Genomic DNA, 21,096 nt, shown 5'->3' with positions numbered 1-21,096 from the left:
AAAGATAAAAAATTAATTAATAAAATCTAAAAGAAAACGGCAGTTACACTGAACACACATCATACTTTTTTTATATTATTATCTTTTTGATGCGTCATTATAATAATGGCATTCAACTATTGACCAAGTGCTTTACTAATACATAACAATGACAATAAGTCCTTTTTACAAAATTTTGCAATATTAAGGTAATGTATATAAAATATAATTACCTGCGTAGGTTTACCAAACCACTTCCAAAGTTGTCTAGCAGGCAGGAATGCAGCAATTTTAGGCCTGTTCTCAACAGAAGGAAGTCTTTGCCTTTTAGCTAATTCCTTGGTTGTAGGTAGATGTGTGCCTTCTCTCTTTTTTAGTTTGCATCCACTACCGCTTTGTTGCTCTTGTTTTTGTTGTTTAATCTGCATCAAAGGCTTAGGTGTGCTGCAAAGTTTCACATATCTGCGTGGGCTCTTTTGAGTATCTGAAGGGATAGAAGCAGCATTTGCCGTATCATCTTCTGAACTGCTTGAAGAGGCCTCGTCTGTTAAAGATGAAGAAGAGGATGAAGAGGAGGAGGAGCTGGAAGATGTTGAAGAAGGTGAGGAAGAAGATGATGAAGAGGAAGAAGAGCTACTGCTGGTAGATGCTGAAGACTTCAATATTGAAGACCTTGAACTATTAGAGCCTTGTTGTGCTTTGTTTTTCCTTTTATTTCTCTCAACATCATGCTCTGACTCTGTACTGCTGTTACTGGTCTCTATTTGACCTTCCTTTTTTTTCCTTCCTCGTTTCTGGTCAGATATAATTTTTGAACAATTTTCTGCAAGTTTAATTGGCTCAGAGATATAACATTTCTCTCCAGTCTGAGACTTCAATCCAGAATGGTTTTTTTTCTGCTTATTGGTACCTACATTAGAGAAACAACCAGTCATTTTCTTGCAAACTTTTCTTACTGAATTGTTAGAATGTTCAAGTCTCAGCATAGCCTCTTTAGTTTTTTTAGTCTTTGGAGACATAATTCCTTCATGGTCCAATTTTACCAACAGCTGGCCATCATTTTTCCGATAATTCTTGTCTAAAGGCAGAAACTCTTTCTTTTCCTCTTGCTTCCGTCTCCATTTTGCCTTTAGTTTCCTTTTTAATATAGTATGATTGATTCCAGCTGATTCACAGTACAGATCCCCGCTAGCCACATTTCTAAATGTAGTAGAAGGATAAAACTTTTTCGTAATCCTAACTTTTCGCTGCTTTCTAACATCTGCTGATGTAGTTATCTCAGACTGAATTTGAATACTTTCTCGATCTTTTTTAATGTTTGCATAATTCACGTTCTCTTGGTCTTCATCTATAGCCTTAGATATCACTGTGGTGTGGTCATTTGCATTTTCTTGCTGCATTTCTGATGCTTCTAAAACACAAAAAGGAATATGCCATTGCATATTTTTAATAAAAAATAAAAAGTCTCAATTTAAGTATTTCATAGAAAATAATTAATTATATATTGTTGGAATAAGTTCTGTAGCAGTAAGCAAAATGCAGTCAGACACAGTGATACACAAGTTCTTTTTCAAAACAGGTGCTTAGACTATCCATATTTTGTGGCAGAATCCAAAATAAACGTACAGCCTTATATTCAGGCAACAAAACATAAAGTAAACTCTGCTCGGCTGAGTTTACTAACTAAAACACACTTTTCCCTCACTATTAGGCTATGTTCACACAGAGTATTTTGCAGCAGGAATATCTGCCTCAAAATTCCGTTTGGAACTTTGAGGCAGATTTTCCTCTCCCTGCACGCCGATTTTCGCGCCGTTTTTCGCCCGCGGCCATTGAACGCCGCGGGCATAAAACACCGTGAAATACGCTTTCTCTGCCTCCCATTGAAGTCAATGGGAGGTCAGAGGCGTAAACGCCCGAAGATAGAGCATGTCGCCTCTTTTTCCCGCGGGGCAGTTTTACTGCTCGCGGGAAAAAGACGCCGACGCCTCCCATTGAAATCAACAGGAGGCGTTTTCGGGCCGTTTTTGTGACGCGTCAAAAAACTCGGCAAAATACTCCGTATGAACATAGCCTAAAGATGACATATTACCAACCACCCGGAACAAGACCAAAATCCATGTGTTACCACACACCACATGCAAACGTCAAAAGAAGGTCCTCAGTATAACTGTCTCCAGACATATAGACACGCTTTGTCCTTTTCAAATGGCCCCCAAAATGCATAGAGTGCACACTTTTTATAGCTCTATGATGAGCTGCACCTGTGAGTGGCAGGAAAAACCTGTACTGGACAGGAAGATAATGATAGGCCCCACTTCCAACCTGTCTATCATTCCATAAAAATCCAAGCCTGAACTTAGCAATTACCAAAACCCAATGCAAACTACACTTTGCTAGGGTTGTTCAGCTTTTCAGGATTCCTTTCATCTCATCCTGCTTTCCCTGGATGAGACAGGTACTTCCTGGAGCCTAGTACACACATGACATGTATGTTGAGAAAATATAGCAATCCTCCACCACTTTACAATCCTCAACTTTGAAATTGCAACACCAAGAAGGGCAAGCCGTAAGGTTATGCAAATTGTGGAAGTAACAGGTGTCGCTAAGATCAGAAAATGATCACATTTTCAAGCACCTAGCTCCAATCTGTGGCATGTGGGAGGGGCATAAAAGCTAGAATAAAAGAAAAGTTATTTAGACACATGAAACCTCAAAAATCAACTGGTGAGGGATGATTGTGCCATGTCTCCTGTTCGTCAACGTGCCAGTTATCGCCACTTGTCACAAACTGAGAGGGACAGAATACTTGAACTGAGAGACCTTGGTTTATCACTCCGACAGATCACTAATCGCCGAGGCGGAGATTTCAGCACTGTTCAACGGGGCGTGTCCCGGAGGTTGGGAGAACAAAAACGAACGGGAATGGCAGCAAGAGGTGCAAACCTGTCCACGGACAGATCGTATGATTGGAAGACTGGTGCATAGTGATCCATTCTGTACTGCAAGTGAAATTGGACCATCCCATCCCAAGCCTAGGGCGGCAACCAGTGTCAACACAAACCATGAGAAGCCGTTTGCACGACATTGGGTAACGGGCCAGACGTTCAGCTATAGGTGTTCCATTGACCACACGCCACAGCTCTCAAAGGCTATCATGGTGCAGAGCAAGATGGCAATGGAGGCTGGAATGGAGGCCTATCCTCTTCAGTTATGAGTCCAGCTATTGTCTTGGATGCAATGATAGCCAGAGATTGGTCTGGAGACCACATGGGCAACACCATGAAAAGGCCTTCACAAGGAAAAGTTACACCAGTCCTACTCCCGGGTTTATGGTGTGGGGTGGCATAATGTACAGTAGCCAAACCACTCTAGTCTTCATTTAGAGTACACTAACAGATCGGGGCTACATTGATTTGGTCGTGGAACCAGTGGTACGGCCATTTGTCCAAAGTGTCCCAATTGCCATTTTTCAACAGGACAACGTCAGGCTGCATGTTGTTCATGCTACTGTGAGCAGCCTGCACGGCCTAAACGTGCTATCATGTCCTGCAGCGTCTCCAGACTTGTCTCCCATCGAGCACATATGGGACGTCATTGGTCAACAATTGCAAAGGGCTGTTCGCAGCCAATCTTGATGATTTGCATGCACGAGTGCATTCAGCGTGGCGTGGCTTTCCTCAGACAACCATTAATAACCTCACTGATAGCATGCCAAGGCATGAAAGTGTGTGTATTTCTACATGTGACACCATACTCGATATTAAATAAATCAAGATATTTGGAATATTTAGTTTCCCTTTTATTATCATTTGCACATCATTAACATGTCTATCGATCATGTGATTTCCGCAGTTCCTAAACTTTTCCTTCTTGGTGTTACAATACACATACACTACCGTTCAAAAGTTTAGGGTCACTTAGAAATTTCCTTATTTTTTAAAGAAACACAGCACAGAAGCACAGTTTTTTTCAATGAAGATAACATTAAATGAATCAGAAATGCACTCTATACATTGTTAATGTGCTAAATGACTATTCTAGCTGCAAACGTCTGGTTTTTAATGCAATATCTTCATAGGTGTATAGAGGCCCATTTCCAGCAACCATCACTCCAGTGTTCTAATGGTACATCGTGTTTGCTAACTGTGTTAGAAGGCTAATGGATGATTAGAAAACACTTGAAAACCCTTGTGCAATTATGTTAGCACCGCTGTAAACAGTTTTTCTGTTTAGAGGAGCTATAAAACTGACCTTCCTTTGAGCTAGTTGAGAATCTGGAGCATTAAATTTGTGGGTTCGATTAAACTCTCCAAATGGCTAGAAAAAGAGAGCTTTCATGTGAAACTCGACAGTCTATGCTTGTTCTTAGAAATGAAGGCTATTCCATGCCAAGACACTGAAGATTTTCTACAACGGTGTGTACTACTCCCTTCAGAGTACAGGACAAACAGGCTCTAACCAGAGTAGAAAGAGAAGTGGGAGGCCCCGCTACACAACTGAGCAACAAGACAAGTACATTAGAGTCTCTAGTTTGAGAAATAGACGCCTCACAGGTCCTCAACTGACAGCTTCATTAAAAAGTACCCGCAAAACACCAGTGTCAACGTCTACAGTGAAGAGGCGACTCCGGGATGCTGGCCTTCAGAGCAGAGTGGCAAAGAAATAGCCATTAGATGATTATTTACTGACAAATGGCATTGAGGGTTATGATTAATCAAGCAATGAATGACATGTAATTTATTGAGAACTGTTGGACTTGATGGACCTGTGTCTTTTTTTTCAACCTATGTAACTGTGCCAACTGGGGGAGGGGTGAGAGATGTCATGGAGGGAGGTGGCTCAGCGGCAGAGCAAGTATCAAGGCCAACGGCCAGTGGGACTTTGAGGTGCAGACCAGGTTCTGGTGGTACCAGGAACTTGGGAATATTGCTGCCAAGTGTCCCTCATGACCGAGTCAATGAACTACAACACCTCCGGACAGGTTTCTCTGTTCGCACAACCAGTTTATTGTGCAGAGACATAACCCAAAATCTGTACTGTGTCAATAGGAGGGTGTGCAGTCATTGCATTGCTAGACAATGGGAGTTTAGTGACATTAATATATAGATTTCTGGTACACCCTGGGTCCAGTGGCGGATCATCATTAGGCTTTGAGGGGGCACATGGCCGCCTGAACCGCACCTGACCGCACGGGCCCCCTCATGCCCGGTGGCGTCGCTAGCACCGGAGAGGGCCCCGGTGCTAGCGACAGCCACATTCACTTGTATTTGCATCCTCAGGACGCAATTATAAATGAATATTATAGGCTGCAGGCCACGTTAGACTCCCTGCACAGGCCGGTGTGATGACGTCACTGCATCAAGCTGGTCTGCGCATGGTTTGTGTAAGGGGCGGCAATAGAGAGCCCCGCATAGGGCGCCATCCAACCTAAGGCCGGCCTTGGCTGTCACCAAGCCTAGTCAGAAGGAACTCTGCTGCTGCCTGCGCCGAATGACCTCCTCGGCTCCTCCGGTAAGTCACACCAGGCAGAGCGGAGAGTGGTAGTGGTAGGGTACTGCTCACCGGTCTGTTCACAGTGTGGCGCGAAGTACAAGGGGTGGGAGTGTGGCGCTATTTAAAAGGGGTGGGAGTGTGGCGCTATTTACAAAGGGGCAGCGGGCTGTGTGTGGCACTATCTACAAGGGGGGCTGTGTGGCACTATTTACAAGGGGGGGATGTGTGTGGCACTATCTACTGGGGGCTGTGTGTGGCACTATCTACTGGGGGCTGTGTGTGGCACTATCTACAGGGGGCTGTGTGTGGCACTATCTACAGGGGGCTGTGTGTGGCACTATCTACAAGAGAGGGGCTGTGTGGCGCTATCTACAGGGGGCTGTGTGTGGCCTCTTTAATTTATTTACTTTTAATTTATTTTTATGTTAATTACATTATAGAACTATATCGCTTGCAAAATGTAGAAATGCTTTTATACTCAAGTTACATTAAAAAAATTGTGAACAAAAAATTACATCTCATTGATTGGTAGGGAAAGAAAACATGGCGAGGGGGAAGATGTCGGGAAATAAGTTGGGGGGGGCGCCAATCTGAATCTTTGCCCCGGGTGCAGGAGAACCTAGCTACGCCTCTGCCTATGGTCTACTTAATCCGCCACTGCTTGGGTCATACACTGATACAGTGGACATACTAATAGGGTACTGTGCATACACAGAGAAACTAGAGCGTACCCTACTGCTATTGCCCAATTTGATACTGGAAAGAGACTTTGCCCTATTCTGGGACTTATGGCATGGAAAATATGTGACCTATACTGAAAACGTTACTGATGCTGTGTGCCCTGAGGTTAACCCCTGAAATTTTTGACCCAGATAGGGAAGTACCAGCAGTAGGGAGTGACCACTAATAAACTGGAAAATGTTTCCCTAGCAGTGCTAGCAAGAAATGAGGAAGAAGAGGAGGAAGTTTCTGATATGCCAGAGTTAGAGGTGTTGCTTGAAAATATTGGAACTGCTCAGTTCAGAGATCCCACGTTGTTAAAAGCTAGAGAAAATGTAAAAATGTTAAATGGTGTACCACAACTCCCTGTCACTGACAAGGTGTTTCCCCCACATGGCAGTTAACCAGAACTGGTTAACCAGTCTACTGTATTGGGTAAAAAATATACGTGGGGAAATTGTTGAGCAACTGATGGTGCCACAACCCTATCCCAGTACGGCTTTTGATCCATAGGGTGTCAGAAGACCAGGGAGCGCATCCTGCAGCGTTTCTTTTGGCCAGGGGCTGTTGTTAAAGTGCAGAGGCACTGTGAATCCTGCCGAGAGTGTCAACTAACCTCCCCTGTGTCACATTTTTTAAGTCCCTTGGTACCATTGCCCATTATAGAGGTGCCATTTGAAAGGGTGGCAATGGATATGGCTGGTCCTGTAGTAAAGTCCCCTAGGGGATATCAGTACAGCCTGGTTCTGTTAGACTATGACACACGTTATCCTGAGGCAGTACCTTTGAGAAACACTTCCGCTTGGCTGGTTGCCAAGGAGCTCTTTTGCATGTTCTCTCATACAGGCATGCTCAAGAAGATTCTTGCAGACCAGGAGACTCCTTTCATGTCTAGGGTTACTAAAGAAGTGTCTTGACTTTTAAAAATTAAACACCCGTGTACATCTGTATATTATCCACAAATGGATGGTCTGGTTGAAAGGTTTAATAAGACCCTAAAGGGCATGTTAAAAAAGGTGGCTAGCAAGGATGGGAAGGATTAGGATTGCCTTATTTAATGTATGCAATCCATGAAGTTCCGTAATCCTCCACAAGATTTTCCCCATTTGAGCTTGTGTATTCAGACACCCATGTGGACTTCTTGAACATTACCAAGGAAACCTGGGAACAGGAACACACACACTGCAGGAGTGTAGTAGAGGGTGTTCGTTTCATGCAAGACAGAATTTCTGCGGTTATGCCAATAGTCAAGGAACATTTAGAGCAGGCTCAAAGCTTTGTCTGCAACAGGTTGACTAAAGTTAGAACCTTTAATCCAGATGATAGAGATAGAGTTCAATTTCTGATTAAGTGGCAAGGGCCATACAAGACGATTGAGAAAGTGGGAGAAGTAAAATATAAAGTTTACTATCCTGGTACCAGTAAACAAGAACGTCTGTACTACATGAGATTGCTAAAACCTTGGAATAAAAGAGTTACTCCGTCCGCAGTGAGTTGCCCTGGTAATATTGCTCCAAAAATGCATGTGACAGTTGTAAACACCCATTGTAATATTGCTCAAGATTTGCGTATGCCAGAGTCCTATCAAGGCTCAGACACAAGAAACAAGAGTTTGTCTTAATAAACACTGATGTCTTGCCGTACATCCATCGTGGGGAAAATGTTTGAGGGGCTATTGAGGGACTATATACAGGATTATGTGACAATAAATAGTATTATAAGTGACAGCCAGCACGGTTTTACTAGGGACAGAAGTTGTCAAACTAACCTAATCTGTTTTTATGAAGAGGTGAGCAGAAGTCTAGACAGAGGGGCCGCTGTGGATTTAGTGTTTTTGGACTTTGCAAAGGCATTTGACACTGTCCCCCATAGACGCCTAATGGGTAAATTAAGGACTATAGGTTTAGAAAATATAGTTTGTAATTGGATTGAGAATTGGCTCAAGGACCGTATACAGAGAGTTGTGGTCAATGATTCCTTCTCTGAATGGTCACCGGTTATAAGTGGTGTACCCCAGGGTTCAGTGCTGGGACCACTATTATTCAACTTATTTATTAATGATATAGAGGATGGGATTAATAGCACTATTTCTATTTTTGCAGATGACACCAAGCTATGTAATATAGTTCAGTCTATGGAAGATGTTCATGAATTGCAGGCAGATTTAAACAAACTAAGTGTTTGGGCGTCCACTTGGCAGATGAAGTTTAATGTAGATAAATGTAAAGTTATGCATCTGGGTACCAACAACCTGCATGCATCATATGTCCTAGGGGGAGCTACACTGGCGGATTCACTTGTTGAGAAGGATCTGGGTGTACTTGTAAATCATAAACTCAATAACAGCATGCAGTGTCAATCAGCTGCTTCAAAGGCCAGCAGGATATTGTCGTGTATTAAAAGAGGCATGGACTCGCGGGACAGGGATGTAATATTACCACTTTACAAAGCATTAGTGAGGCCTCATCTAGAATATGCAGTTCAGTTCTGGGCTCCAGTTCATAGAAAGGATGCCCTGGAGTTGGAAAAAATACAAAGAAGAGCAACGAAGCTAATTAGGGGCATGGAGAATTTAAGTTATGAGGAAAGATTGAAAGAATTAAACCTATTTAGCCTTGAAAAAAGACGACTAAGGGGGGACATGATTAACTTATATAAATATATTAATGGCACATACAAAAAATATGGTGAAATCCTGTTCCTTGTAAAACCCCCTCAAAAAACAAGGGGGCACTCCCTTCGTCTGGAGAAAAAAAGGTTCAAGCTTCAGGGGCGACAAGCCTTCTTTACAGTGAGAACTGTGAATCTATGGAATAGCCTACCGCAGGAGCTGGTCACAGCAGGGACAGTAGATGGCTTTAAAAAAGGGTTAGATAATTTCCTAGAACAAAAAAATATTAGCTCCTATGTGTAGAAATTTTTCCTTCCCTTTTCCCTTCCCTTGGTTGAACTTGATGGACATGTGTCTTTTTTCAGCCGTACTAACTATGTAACTATGTAACCTCAGTGATCAAACATGACATTGTCACTGAGCCACTGGCATGTGTTCATTTGAAACCGTACAGGGTACCTGAAGCTCAGACAAGCTATAGCTGAAGAAGTCAAAAAGATGTTGGACCTTGGCGTTATTGAGGAATCAAAAAATTAGTGGTCAAGTCCCATGGAACGGATTCCAAAACCAGATGGCACTTTGAGGTTCTGTAATGATTTTTTTAAATTGAACGAAGTATCAAAGTTAGACGGATATCCAATGCTAAGAGTTGATGAATTAATTGAGAGACTCTGCCATGCTAGATATTTTTCTACGCTTGTCCTAACCAAAGGGTACAGGTTAGCCCCATAGCCGCTGCGCCTCAGCCCGACCCTAATGCCACTGAGGTGGCCAAGGAGGTCCTGCGTCTCCTCATGCATCTCCTGGACAAGAGATTGGACCGCCTTCACAACTCCATCAGCCCGGCTGTGACTAAAAAGACTACTCAAAGGGTAGGGGAAATGTAATCACGTATTGTTCAGTGTGAAACCGAATTAGCGGCTATTTCTTAAACCACCTCCCGTGATAACGCCATCATACACAAGCTCCAAAATAAATTTAATGATTTGGAAAACAGAAGCCGCAGGAGTAACCTCTGTTTTGTTGGAATCCCTGAATCCATCAATGGTGACCTTTCTGGCGTGTGAACTTTCTGGCGCGAGACCGGTCGATTGCCCTAGGCCTATTATTCCCAACGAATCCACCACTCATCGAAAGGGCTCATCGACTGGGCGGCACGGTGCCAAGGGAAATTGAGAGAAGATGCCCCGCCATTGCTAATAATTTCCATTACCAAACAAAGGAGAAAATCCTCAAGGCATTCCGGTAACACCGAGCTTTTGTAGTGGGGGGGCCATCGCATCCTGTTCTTCCATGACTTTTACATTGCTGTAACCGCCAAGAAAAGCTATTCTCCCCCATCTGCAAGCATCTGCTCGACCATGATATCCGTTTTCAACTTCAATACCCCGTTCGGCTCAGGGTGACCGAAAACTAGTACGTTTTTGTCTTTACTGATCCTGAAACTGCAAGAGCCCATTTCCTGCCAAACGAACCAGCTGGATAAATGGGGCCTCCCTGGGCCTGTTGGATTTCTACTAGCCTATTTTTTACCCGCTTTAAGTGTGCCACAGTTGTTTACATGACATTGTTTTTTGACTTCTTGATATTGTTTGCATCTTGTATTCAAATCCTGTTTTCTCTTCTTCAGGATAATGTTTATTTCACCCCCTGAGGACGCGCAAACCGCCACCTCGACCGCTTCTACTGGACGGTCCTGCTCGCTGGGACGGGGCGTCCAGGACCCAGCCCTCAAACCTAGAACCAACACACTCCGACTTGACACCTCACACCATCAAGTGTAGCGTCCATGGCCGTGGGCCGTTGGCTTTACTCACCACCCCACGCCCGCAGCCATGGATCAGTAAACGCTGGCTCGCATCTCCTTCCTAGGAGACGCCAGCGCACACTTCCGCTCTGGTCCGCTGTGTCCCTTAGGGTACGCGCATATGCTCGTGCCCGATCTTAAAGGGCCAGCGCGCGCACATGTTAACAATCATCATCATCAACTACACATGATTTCCTGGACAATAAGAAGGGCCCTGAACTTCTGATCCTTGCCTGAGCATTGTTAGTGTATCCCATGTCAGTCTTGCAAATGGTCCCTTAGTGTTTACCCATTCCAGTTGTTACCTGTGCCCTGTTACCCATATTGTGTATCCCGTGCTGTGTTCTTGTTCCTGAGGCTCTTAGCGTTGGAGTCGTGTCCTAATGCACGTGCTGTCATTTGCCATGTCCAGTGTCTTCTGCCATGTCCAGTGTCGTCTGCCACGTCTAGTATTGTCCGCCACGTCTGGCGCAACCTGCTGCATCTTCCTCCATCCGTGCTGAAGCCACAGTCACTGTCTGGACTAGTTCAGGTACCCGTGTGTTACAAACTGCTATAGACTATTGTATAGACTGTGACTAGGCCAGCTGCCTCTCCGCTACGGCGGAGCGGCATAGTGGGTCCACATACCCTGTAATACTGACAGTATGCTCAGGCCATGGAACCCGCTGGCCAGCCCAAGACCCCAGTCCAGAAGATACAGACGGAGATTCAGGACCTACGCACACGTCAGGATCAACTCCTTGAAGCGGTAAATACTATCATAGCTCATCTGGATCAACTCACTGTTCCACCTCCGGTTCCTCCTCCAGAGGCTGTTGCTGTGCCACTGCCCGTTGCTCTTCCTGTTTGTTCTGGATCCACAGTTCAACTGCCTCTTCCTTCTCACTTTGACAGTGATCCCAGAGCCTGTAGAGGATTTATTAACCAATGCACGGTTAATTTTAGACTACGGGCTCATCTCATCCCCACCAAGGAGGCCAAAGTGGCGTTTATTATCTCCCTCCTTGCTGGCAAGGCCCTTGCATGGGCAAACCCAATCTTGGAACAACAAGGACCTGTATCCTCGGACCTAGCCTTGTTCCTGCAGTCTTTTCGTGCCGTGTTCGAGGAGCCGTGCCAAACATCCTCTGCCGCAGCCACTCTGTTGACCCTCAAGCAAAAAGGTTCCACATTAGGGGAGTATGCTATTTCCTTCCGTACCCTGGCAGCAGAGTTGGCATGGAATAATGGGGCACTAGTGGTGACCTTCTGGCAGGGACTGTCCTCTCACATCAAGGACAAACTGGCGGCCCGTGACCTTCCTTCTACCTTGGATGCCATTATCCTGTTAGCCCCTCTGGTTGACATGAGAATCTGGGAGCGCACTCAGGAGGTTCGACAGGAGAGCCGGGGTCACAGACCAGCACTCTCAGTCCAGAGACCACTATTGCCTTCCCCTAGTGTGCTACCTGAAGTATCCATGCAGGTAGACAGAGTCCGGTTGTCCGAACAAGAAAAACAATGCAGACGCTCTTCAGGATTATGTCTGTATTGTGGTCTTAAGGGTCATTTTGTGCGCCAATGTCCACAGAAGCCGGGAAACTCCCGTGTCTAGGGTTAGTTGGAGAGGCAACTCTAGGTGGGACGTCTCCAAATGTCAAAACCTCTTCCAAATTATCGAATCCTGTCGCCATCGTCTCCGGAGAGACGTCACATCCCTCCTCTACCTATCTTGACTCCGGAGCAGCTGCTAATTTCATCCAGCAGGATCTAGTGGATCGTTTACATCTACCCACAGTTCTTCTGGAGAAACCTCCGGTTGTTGCCTCTGTGAATGGTCTACCATTGCCCGATTCGATTGTGTTCATCACGGAGCCATTGACACTATTGTCGGAGCTCTTCACTCGGAGCAGATTGCCTTCCTTGTACTACCCAAGGATATCAATCCTATCCTGCTGGGTCTGCCATGGCTTCGCCTACATGCCCCGATTCTTGACTGGAGTTCCGGAGAAATTCTTCAATGGGGTCCCAGATGCAATAGACATTACCTATCACAAGTTCGTCCTGTTATGCCTCCTCTGCCTCAGTCACTCTCCGATCTACCATCTCCGTATGCTAGTTTTGCGGATGTCTTCAGCAAGTGAGAGGCTGAGATGTTGCCTCCACATCGAAATTATGAATGCCCCATTGAACTGGTTCCAAATGCTTCTCTTGCCCGTGGACGGATATATCCTCTCTCCTTGCCAGAGCCTTTATCCATGTCAGCCTATATCAAGGAGAATTTGGAGGGGTGTTTTATACGAAAATCTTCTGGCCGAGTTCTTCTTCGTTAAGAAGAGAGATGGATCTCTTCGACCCTGCATTGACTACCGTGGTCTCCACCAGATCACGGTCAAGAACAAATATCCGTTGCCACTTATATCCAAGTTGTTTGACCGTATACGAGGAGCCAGAATTGTTTCAAAATTAGACTTGCGTGGGGCTTATAATTTGATCCGAATTCGTCAAGCGGACGAGTGGAAGATGGCGTTCAATAGCCGAGACAAGCACTACGAATACCAGGTGATGCCCTTCGGACTATGTAACGCTCCTGCAGTCTTTCAGGAATTCATTAATAATTATATTTTCCGAGATCTCCACTATATCTGTGTTGTAGTCTATCACGATGATATTTTGATTTTATTCCCAGATCATACGACGCATCGGAGGCATGTCTGTCAGGTCCTACTGCTATTTAAAGGAGAATCGCTTATATGCCAAGTTGGAGAAGTGCATCTTTGAAAAGAAGTCTTTGCCCTTCCTGGGCTACATAATCTCGTATCAAGGTCTCAAGATGGATCCTGAGAAACCAAAGTCTGTCCAGGAATGGTCACGTCCTCAAGGCCTGCGGGACATACAACGTTTCCTAGGATTTGCCAATTTCTACCGCCAGTTTATTCCAAACTTCTCATCTCTGACGGCTCCCATCTCTATCCTTTCCAAGGAGGATGTGAACGCCAAGGTGTGTACTCCAGAGGCAGAATCCGCATTTATTAGCCTCAAGAAAGCCTTCACTTCAGCCTCGATCCTCCATCATCCAGACATATCTCGGCAGTTTTCATTGGAGGTGGACGCTTATTCTGTTGGTGCAGGTGTACTTCTGTTCCAGAGGAGCTCCAAAGGAAAGGCAGTAGTATGTGGCTATTACTCGAGACTTTTTTCTTCTGCGGAGCGAAATTACTCTATTGGGGATCGGGAGCTACTGGCCATCAAATTGGCTCTGGAGGAGTGGAGACATCATCTAGAGGGTGCAGCTCACCCCATCCTAATCTACACCGACCACAAGAACCTCACCTATCTCCAGTCCGCTCAACGACTAAATCCCCGTCAAGCCAGGTGGTCACTGTTCTTCACCCGTTTCCAATTCGTGCTCCACTACCGTCCCGCTGACAAGAATGTGAGGGCCGATGCCCTGTCCAGGTCATTTGAGAAGAATCTTCCGCTTGCATGGCTTGCCCCTTCACATCGAGTCTGATCGGTGGGGTCAATTTACATCAAAATTCTGGAGAGCCCTCTGTAAACTCCTGGATGTGAGATTGGACTTTTCCTCAGCCTATCAATCCCCAGTCCAATGGGCAAGTCGAGAGGATCAGCCAGATCATGGAGAATTCTCTCTGCCACTTTATCTCCTTGCAGCATGATAACGTATAACAACCACACAAGTGAGTCCGCCACTTCCACTCCGTTTTACATTGTGTACAATCAACATCCTAGAGTCCCTCTTCCTGTGTCGACATCTCAGGTACCTGCTGCTGACTCTGCATTTGGGGACTTTCTTCAAATCTGGCAACCGACCCGGTCCTCTATTTTGCTGGCAGTCGATTGCATGAAGCGAAAAGTGGATACAAAAAGAAGAGAGCCTCAGTATCTTCCAGGTACCAAAGTCTGGCTGTCCTCACGGAACATTCGTTTGAAGGCGCCTTCATACAAGTTTGCTCCCAGGTTCCTCGGTCCTTTTGAGATTCTGCAACAGATAAAACCTGTCTCCTATAAGCTGCGGCTGCCTCCTACCCTCAGAATCCCCAACTTCTTTCAGGTTCCCTCCTGAAACCAGTGGTCCTGAACCGCTACAGTAAGACTTCCAGTTCCACAGTTGCTCCCAGCGGTTCTGATGTGTTTGAGGTAAGGGAGATCCTGGACTGCAAAAGGGTAGGAGGAAGGACTTTCTATTTGGTGGACTGGAGAGGGTTTGGTCCTGAGGAGAGGTCTTGGGAGCTGGAAGAGAACCTCCGTGCCCCTGCGCTCATTAAGAAATTCCTCTCTCGATCTGGCCCCAAGGAGAGGGGGATACTGTAGCATCCATGGCCGCAGGCCGTCGGGTTTACTCACCTCCCGACGCCTGCAGCCATGGATCAGTGAGGGCTCGCTCGCATCTCCATCCTAGGAGACGCCAGCGCTCACTTCCGCTCCGGCCCGAGGTGTCCCGTAGGGTGCGCGCGCACGCTCGTGCCCCGGTCTTAAAAGGCTAGGGCACGCACATGTGAACAATCATCATCATCAACTACACATGATTTCCTGGACTATAAGAAGGGCCCTGCCCTTGTGATCATTACCTGAGCGATATTAGTGTATCCCATGTCAGTCTTGCAAATGGTCCCTTAGTGTATTTCCGTTCCAGCTGTTACCCATATCCTGTATCCCGTGCTGTGTTCTTGTTCCTGAGCATGTTAGTGTTGGAGTCGTGTCCTACTGCACGTGCTGTCGTTTGCCACGTCCAGTGTCTTCTGCCATGTCCAGTGACGTCTGCCACGTCTAGTATTGTCCGCCACGTCTAGCGCAACCTGCTGCACCTTCCTCCATCCGTGCTGAAGCCACAGCCACTGTCTGGACTAGTTCAGGTACCTGTGTGTTACAAACTGCTATAGACTATTGAATAGACTGTGACTAGGCCAGCTGCCTCTCCACTACAGCGGAGCGGCCCATTGGGTCCACATACCCTGTGATAGTGACATCAAGTTCATGTTCAATGTGGCGAGGCGGAATTCGCCAATAAAGCGGAAGTGCGCCTTGACACATCAAGAGGTTCTGGCCAGACATCCCCATTTTGCAGGAGACACATATGCAATAAGGAGACCCATGCCATGCACTCTTAAAGGGAATGTGTCGCGAATTAAACCTTTTTTTTTAAGTGTCGTTACTTATTTCTATTATATTTTTTACGTTTTTTGCTGCATTTTTTTTTTCTTCCACATGGTGGTAAGTATTAAAAATTAAATAATAATTTGACATGTTTTTCCTATGTTGGCCACCAGGGGGGGGCACTTCCAAGAATTGCAGCAAGGTGAATAAGGCAAAGCAACCTGACTCACAGCTGCCGTAAATGTGGGAGGGAATCTCACCCCCCCCCTCCTACAAGCCGGGAAAAGGTGTCTTCAAATTGCTAAGCAGTGTCCCGCAGCCATTTTGGGTGTGATTCTGCAGCTGGCAGAAGTTTTAGGACACACCAAAAGGCTAAGGGTATGTTCACACGCTTACTAAACACAGGGAAAACAGCTCCTGAGTTTCATCCATTTTTTAATCAAACTTTTTTACGGCCGTTTTTGGAGCTGTTTTTCTATAAAGTCAATGAAAAAAGGCTCCAAAAATGTCCCAAGAAGTTATGTGCACTTCATTTTGGCGGGCGTCTTCTTACGTGCCGATTTTGGAAAACGACCACGTAAAAAATGCTGTGTCGGAACAGAACGCCGTATTTCCCATTGAAACCAATGGGCAGATGCTTGTAGGCGTTCTGCTTACGATTTTTCAGCAGAAAACATTGTGTGTGAACATACCATTTAGAATGATGAAAGTGAAGTGAATGACTTTTCAGTTGACAGGTTCACACGGTGTGTATTTGTCACGTGCCAAAAACCACATAAAAAAACGCTTGATTACACTTGGTGTGTGTGTGTGTGTGTGTGTGTGTGTGTGTGTGTGTGTGTGTGTTCGCGCGTGCTCACCGCTGATTCTTCAAAACAGCTGATATGCGGCTATGAAGTATCAGCGGCGCCCGTGCACACTCCGCTCTGCCACACACACACACACGCACACACACACGCACACACGCAGGAAAAGTCTTAAAGGGGTCGTCCAGGAAAACATGGCGCCGCACCTGTCCTCAGGTCGTGTGTGGTATTACAGCTCTGTCCTATTTACTTCAATGGAGGTGAACTGCAATAGCAGACACAACCCGAGGACAGGTGCGGCGCTGTGTCTCCAATCCGGACACTCCTTCTGTCCTGAGATGACCCGACGGGGGAGGCGGGTGTCAGAGCCACCCACCGCCATCACTGCAGACAGAACCACACAATTACGGAATGAGGGCAGGGCTTGTCCTGAGTGCTCTGTCTCTTGTTATGGACAGATTTATAGTCACATGAACCCCGTCTGCATCAGAACCGCTAACCTAGGTCCAATCACATGACAGAGGGGGATCACCAAAAACCCTGTGCACCCTCAGCCCATCCATCCAGCCCTTTCCTGATATATATGCTTCTGGGAAAGCTGGGTGACCACCATTACCCCTCCTACTGGAGTGTGTTTGGGGATGTGACTAATGAACCTCTCACACTCCAGTAGGAGTGGTAATGGTGGTCACCCAGCTTTCCCAGACCCCTGAACGGTAAATCTCTCTAGTTGTACTGAGACTGTTTGGGAATGTGACTAATGAACCTCTCAGTCTCAGCACAACTAGAGAGATTTATCGTTCACGGATCTGGGAAAGCTGGGTATCACACCAACAGCGGGCATATTATTTATCAACCAGCTTTCCCAGGACAGTTACATCATGTGTCCTTTATACAGAGTCCTGCACGACTATAGGGGGGCCCGTCGGGTGTCTGTCCCTCTTCTCTCACAGACCGCCGATGCCCGCCGGGGGGGGGGGGGGCATCGGCGGTCTGTGAGAGAAGAAGGACAGACAGAGACACACACCTTACCTGCAGTGCAGCTGGTCTTCATAATGGTGCCTGCTATCTCCCTGCAAACAGCTGCTCTGTTGTGTGACTGACCTGCGTCTGCGCAGTACAGGGCCAGAGAGCAGAAGCAATGGACGGGAGCCGTTCATTGACTCCTATGCACTGTAGCTGCCGTATTCCATCTCTGTATGTGTCGTTAATCGACACATACAGAGATGAAAAAAAAATGGCAGCCCTCATAGAGAAGTAAAAGAAAGAAAAAAATAAAAAGTACAACACAAAAACACAAAAAATAAAACTTCTTTTAATGACATACTAAAAGCAATATTATATATATATATATATATATATATATATATAAAAAAAATCACGACACCTTGCCTTTAAGACCACATGGATAGGCCACTGCCTCACTGCCACTTACAAGTCTAAATCCTGTGGAGTAGCTATCCTACTTAACACCTCACTACAGTATACCATAATAGAAGAATACCTAAAGGCAGATTCTTGTATGTTTCTCTTCTTATCAATGCCACTAAATATACATTTATTAAACATATACACCCCCAACACTCTCAATGAGATATTTTACTCTGATCTTTACCAATTTCTTCTACATAAGAATTTGGACAATCTTATTCTGGGAGGTGACTTTTACACCACACTCTACCCACATCTGGATCGATCCTCAGCCACCATCAATGACCAAAGAGCCTCGGCGCTCATACTCACCATCATGCAACAATTTTCCCTCTGTGACCCTTGGCGGCTCTTTTACACTACAGAACGGGACTACACCTGTTTCTCTCAAGTCCACCATACACACTCTTGAATTGACTACTTCTTGATTCCGGACACCTTATTTCACAAGGTCAACTGCGCTACTGTGGAGCACATTACCATCTCCAACCATGCTCCAATTACTCTCACGATCACTGTGGGACCCCCAGGGTTGGCGAGGAAAAACTGTAGATTAACCTCTTATGTCTTTACCTCTGAGGATTTTAAAAGCTATCTTAACGTCCACTGGGATTTCATGGATAATAACCTATTGTCACAGGATGATTCCACCCTCATGTGGCACACTTCTAAGGATGTAATGCGTGGCCATATTATTTCCTATATCATCAATTGTAGGGCTGAACAAAGAGCAGAATATAACACCCTACATACTGACCTCCTTAGGGTATGTTCACACACCCTATTTACGGACGTAATTCGGGCGTTTTAGCCCCGAATTACGTCCGAAAATGCGGCTCAAAAGCGTCGGCAAACATCTGCCCATTCATTTGAATGGGTCTTACGATGTTCTGTGCCGACGGTCAAAAGCGGCGCGTAAAAAAGAAGTGCCTGTCACTTCTTCAGACGCAAATGGAGCCGTTTTCCATGGACTCCATGGAAAAACAGCTCCAATTACGTCCGTAATGGACGCAGCGAAAGACGCCTGCACATGCCATTACAGCTGAAATTACGGTGCTGTTTTCTCCTGAAAACAGCTCCGTAATTTCAGCCGTAACGGACGCTGCCGTGTGAACATACCCTTTCTGACAACCAGACTTAGCTAGACCATCCAAAAGATGAATCTAAGCATCGTTACCACGAAGCAAAGCAGCTGATAGACACTTTCACATTAGCCCATGCCAAACACAGTGTAGAACTTACATGCAACCATTACTTTAGATGTGGGGGGGGGGGCAAAATGGGGAGCTTATTGGCCAGACTAACTAGACCACTCCGTACTAAAAACACAATCCTACAAATACGCCACCCTGTTTCCAACCGATTCCATACCTCGACGACTGACATACACGACACATTCATGCACTACTACTCTATAAGGCACGGTCATATTCCTCCTCAGATACCTGGGACCTTCTCTCCTCTACCAATCCACCCAAATTGACCTCTGAGGAACAGGAGGCTCTTTCAGGCCCTATTCTAGGACAGGATGCTATCCGTGCCATCGTCTCCTTTCATAATAACAAAACGCCTTACCCAGATTGTCATGTCCATGGCCGTCAATCTCACTCACCTCCTGATGGTCGCAGCCACTGATCTGTAAGCGCTGGTCCCCATCTCACTTCCAGCTTTTCCCGGCCGGGTCCCGGGTACAAAATTAGCCCATGAGCTCCTGACCATAAGAGGGGTCCAGCCCATTCCTGCCTTGCCTGAGCTTTGTTGTCATTACCCTAGTCTGTCTACGCAAATGGTCTCCTAAGTGTTTTTAAGTTCCCAGTGTTATCTGTTCCTGCTACGTGTAACCTGTATCCCGTGCTATCCTGGACAAGTGCCGTATTGAGTTGGAGTCGTGCTGCGCTGTGTATCACACCTGCCTGCTCCACCATGCCTGGTGCCTGCCTGCTGCCTAAGTCCCAGCCGAGCCTGTCTTGCTACTGTCAAGGCAGTATGGCCCAGTGGGTCCATGTACCCAACGTGACACAGATGGACAGGGTATTATAAATTGATCCAGCCCCAGGTCACCCCTTTATTCACCTCCTTGCTGAACTCTGTCTATCAGCAGGGATCCTATGTGGAGGGTTTTCATGAAGCTCGGACCATACTTCTACCGAAACCAAACAAAGATGTTGGCGCATATCGCCCAATATCCCTCTTAAATGTTGATTACAAAATACTGACGAGGATCCTCACTGATAGACTAAGCGTTCCTCCCTAATCTATTAACGACTTCCCAATTAAGCTTTGTCAGACGTAGACACTCCACCAAGGCAGTACGAACAGCTGTAGTGGCCACAGTACACACACACTACAACTTAAATACCCTATACTCAGGCAGAGAAATTGTCGTGGCAATTAATAAACACTTCCCTCCGGGTTACGGAAATTTGGGGACCGCTTCCTCCAAATTCTTCAGCTCCTGCAGACACAAGTCCAAACCAGCTTGTCCATTAACAGCGTCAACCCATCCCCCCATACATCTACAGAGGGGTGCCAGGCAGGGCTGCCCCCTATCCACCCTCCTTTTCAACATTGCTCTGGACCCATTGCTACGACACCTGAATAATTGGGGGGCTTCCGGGAGCGTCGTAATCTGCACGGAAGAATTGAGACTCCCCGCATTTGTGGATGACTTGCTTCTGTTTGTCTCCCATCCTCAGTAGAACCTGGGCCCACTTTTATAAGAATTATAGTTTAAGGGAGTTATTATGGGCTTTGCTATCAATGTTAATAAATTAGAGGCCCTGCTTCTCACTGACACCCTTTAGCCCACCTGGTCACACGCTTTCCCCCTAAAATGGCAAACCCAGTCATTAACATATCTAAGTGTCCAAATCCCCAAAACTCCCTCCAAACTTTACTCCATTATTATAAACTATTTTTATGCCCAGTTACAAACTGACATAACTATTTGGGCTAACTTCACCATTTTATTTCTAGGTAGGGCAAACCTCCTTAAAATTATCTCGTTCCCAAGACTCTTTTACTTATGCCATATGCTACCATTACACCTACACCACAAAGATGAACGCACAATAAATAGTATTTTCCTCAAATTAATTTGGCAAAATAAAAAGCTACGAGTTGGGCTATACCTCGTTCAACAACAC

At 45.9% G+C, this 21,096-nt stretch overlaps 1 protein-coding gene across 1 annotated transcript in view; it reads right to left on the bottom strand.

The window, feature by feature from the left end:
* The window catches only part of TNRC18 (trinucleotide repeat containing 18), a 778,682-nt gene that overhangs the window by 48 nt on the left and 757,538 nt on the right, over positions 1–21,096 (bottom strand). Inside the window, exon 25 of the mRNA XM_075831538.1 lies at positions 213–1,390. Coding sequence (XP_075687653.1) covers positions 213–1,390 — 1,178 coding nt within the window. The remainder of the gene's footprint in view (positions 1–212; positions 1,391–21,096) is intronic.

Source organism: Rhinoderma darwinii, chromosome 6 (assembly GCF_050947455.1).
Source record: "Rhinoderma darwinii isolate aRhiDar2 chromosome 6, aRhiDar2.hap1, whole genome shotgun sequence".
NCBI lineage: Eukaryota > Metazoa > Chordata > Amphibia > Anura > Rhinodermatidae > Rhinoderma > Rhinoderma darwinii.
The sequence above is the reverse complement of the archived record's forward strand: the minus strand, read 5'-3'. Positions and strand labels throughout refer to the sequence as shown.